At 47.8% G+C, this 1674-nt stretch overlaps 1 protein-coding gene across 1 annotated transcript; it reads left to right on the forward strand.

Annotated features, from left to right (window-relative positions):
* The first annotated feature begins 481 nt into the window (after positions 1–481).
* On the forward strand, positions 482–1236 carry LOC117078166 (uncharacterized protein CXorf51A-like). Its single transcript, XM_033201646.1, has 2 exons — positions 482–698; positions 890–1236. The coding sequence occupies exons 1-2, from the start codon at positions 567–569 to the stop codon at positions 1112–1114; spliced, it is 357 nt and encodes a 118-aa protein (XP_033057537.1). The 5' UTR covers positions 482–566; the 3' UTR covers positions 1115–1236.
* Positions 1237–1674: the final 438 nt, after the last annotated feature.

Consider the following 1674-nt stretch of genomic DNA (forward strand, 5'->3'; position numbering starts at 1 on the left):
TTTTGTGGGAACTGTCTTTTGTTTGTAGAATTACTCACTTCTCCACCAACATTGAAATATAGCCATTTTTTTTGAGGGATTTTTGGTAAAATATCAAAAATAACAGCTAATGACTTAGGGAGGGAGACTGCAGAATAAACCAATGAGTAGGTGTGGCCTTGGGGAATAGATTAAAGGAAACTGTCTGCTATGTGGGCCACCACAATTGAACATGGGTATATGAGGAGGGACGGTAGTTCATGTTGGGAAGGCATAGAAGAGGCTGTTATAGAAAAGCCTCTTTTCTACCACTAGGCTACCCTTGCCTTTATATCACCCCCCCCAAGACAGAGGTGGCAGGAGTGGTACATTCTGATGACTAAGACTCCTCAGGTACCTCCCACCCCTCTCTCACATAGAGGTGACATGAGTAGTGCTTTGTGATGTCTTAGTGTCCCTTAGCTGTTATTGGCTGGGAGAGTGCCTTGCTGACCAATCAAAGTTGAAGGGTGTGGCCCCTCATTGTGCTGGGAGGGGTATATATTGCATGATCAGGAGCTCTGAGTAGACCACTGGGACACTTCAGCATGGCAAAGGTGACCAGTGAACCACAGGAGCCTAATGAAGGTGTGGACAAACAGACCCCACCAATCCCAAGTACCAAAGGGAGGAAGAAGGGGAAGACTCCCTGTCAGCGAAGGTCCAGATGTGGCGTTAAGGTAAGATGATCCTGCCCAAGCCCCTTCTCTTTGCCCCACTGATTCCGCCACCCCAAGACCCCTATCCTTTCCTTGCCTCACACAAACCCCCTCCTCAACTCACTCCCTTCTCATGAAGCCTAGTCCTATGCATTTCCCACCTTCTTTCCCAAAACCAATGCCCTCTGACCTGACTGTGATCCTCCCTATAGGGCCTAAAGACCACCATGAAAGCGAAAAGACCCCTTCAAGGAAGCGCCAGCAAAAAAGCCTCTGAAACTAACACCCCTACAGGAAAACCTAAGAAAGCTAGGGGAACAATACCGCGTGGTCACTATCGCCGGCTGAAAGAAAAAATGAAGAAAGAAGAGGCCGACAAAGACCAAAAGACTGTGGAGAACGCCACCGTTTCAAGTGATGACACGAGCAGCCAATAATTTCAAAGGGAGAAGAGACACCTCAGCTCTGTGATGTCTCTAGAGGTCTGCCACTGAAAAGTCATCAAACGTACAGACAGTGAATTCTACACCAACAGGTTAAAACCATGAAAATAAAATCAACCTGAATCCAAAGGATATGTCTCTGTGAGTTCCTTGATGGTGGGGGAGGAAGGAGTGAGGGGAAGAGGGAGGTGTGTGTGGGAAGGCAGGGAGGTGGCTTCTGTGGGGTTTGAGGCCAGACCAACAGGTCCACAGCTGGAAACTGGGGGATAAGGTCTGGCTCAGGACTAAGCACTGAAGATAAATTTCCTGAAAACTTTAATACACAAAGAGTAAAGGGGGTTGGTGTTTCTACCTGTGTGTGTTTTGGTGGGGAAAGAGGGGCGTGACTTCAGTGTATTGATTGTCAGAACCTGTATGGGGTGAGGTGTGTGGGTGGCAGTACTATCCCCAAAAATAGACAAATAACCTGCAGGCCATCTACCTCATAATGGTAGGTATGAGATACACCCCACCCTATGACATAAGCAACCAAATGCCTTTCCAAGGGCCAAACA

Source organism: Trachypithecus francoisi, unplaced genomic scaffold (assembly GCF_009764315.1).
Source record: "Trachypithecus francoisi isolate TF-2019V2 unplaced genomic scaffold, Tfra_2.0 Lachesis_group6, whole genome shotgun sequence".
NCBI lineage: Eukaryota > Metazoa > Chordata > Mammalia > Primates > Cercopithecidae > Trachypithecus > Trachypithecus francoisi.

Excerpts from the sequence above, each read along its gene's own strand:
- LOC117078166 (XM_033201646.1), top strand. The coding sequence starts at position 567 with ATGGCAAAGGTGACCAGTGAACCACAGGAGCCTAATGAAGGTGTGGAC. Across the intron at positions 699-889 it reads GGTCCAGATGTGGCGTTAAG|GGCCTAAAGACCACCATGAA; the intron begins GTAAGATGATCC and ends TCCTCCCTATAG.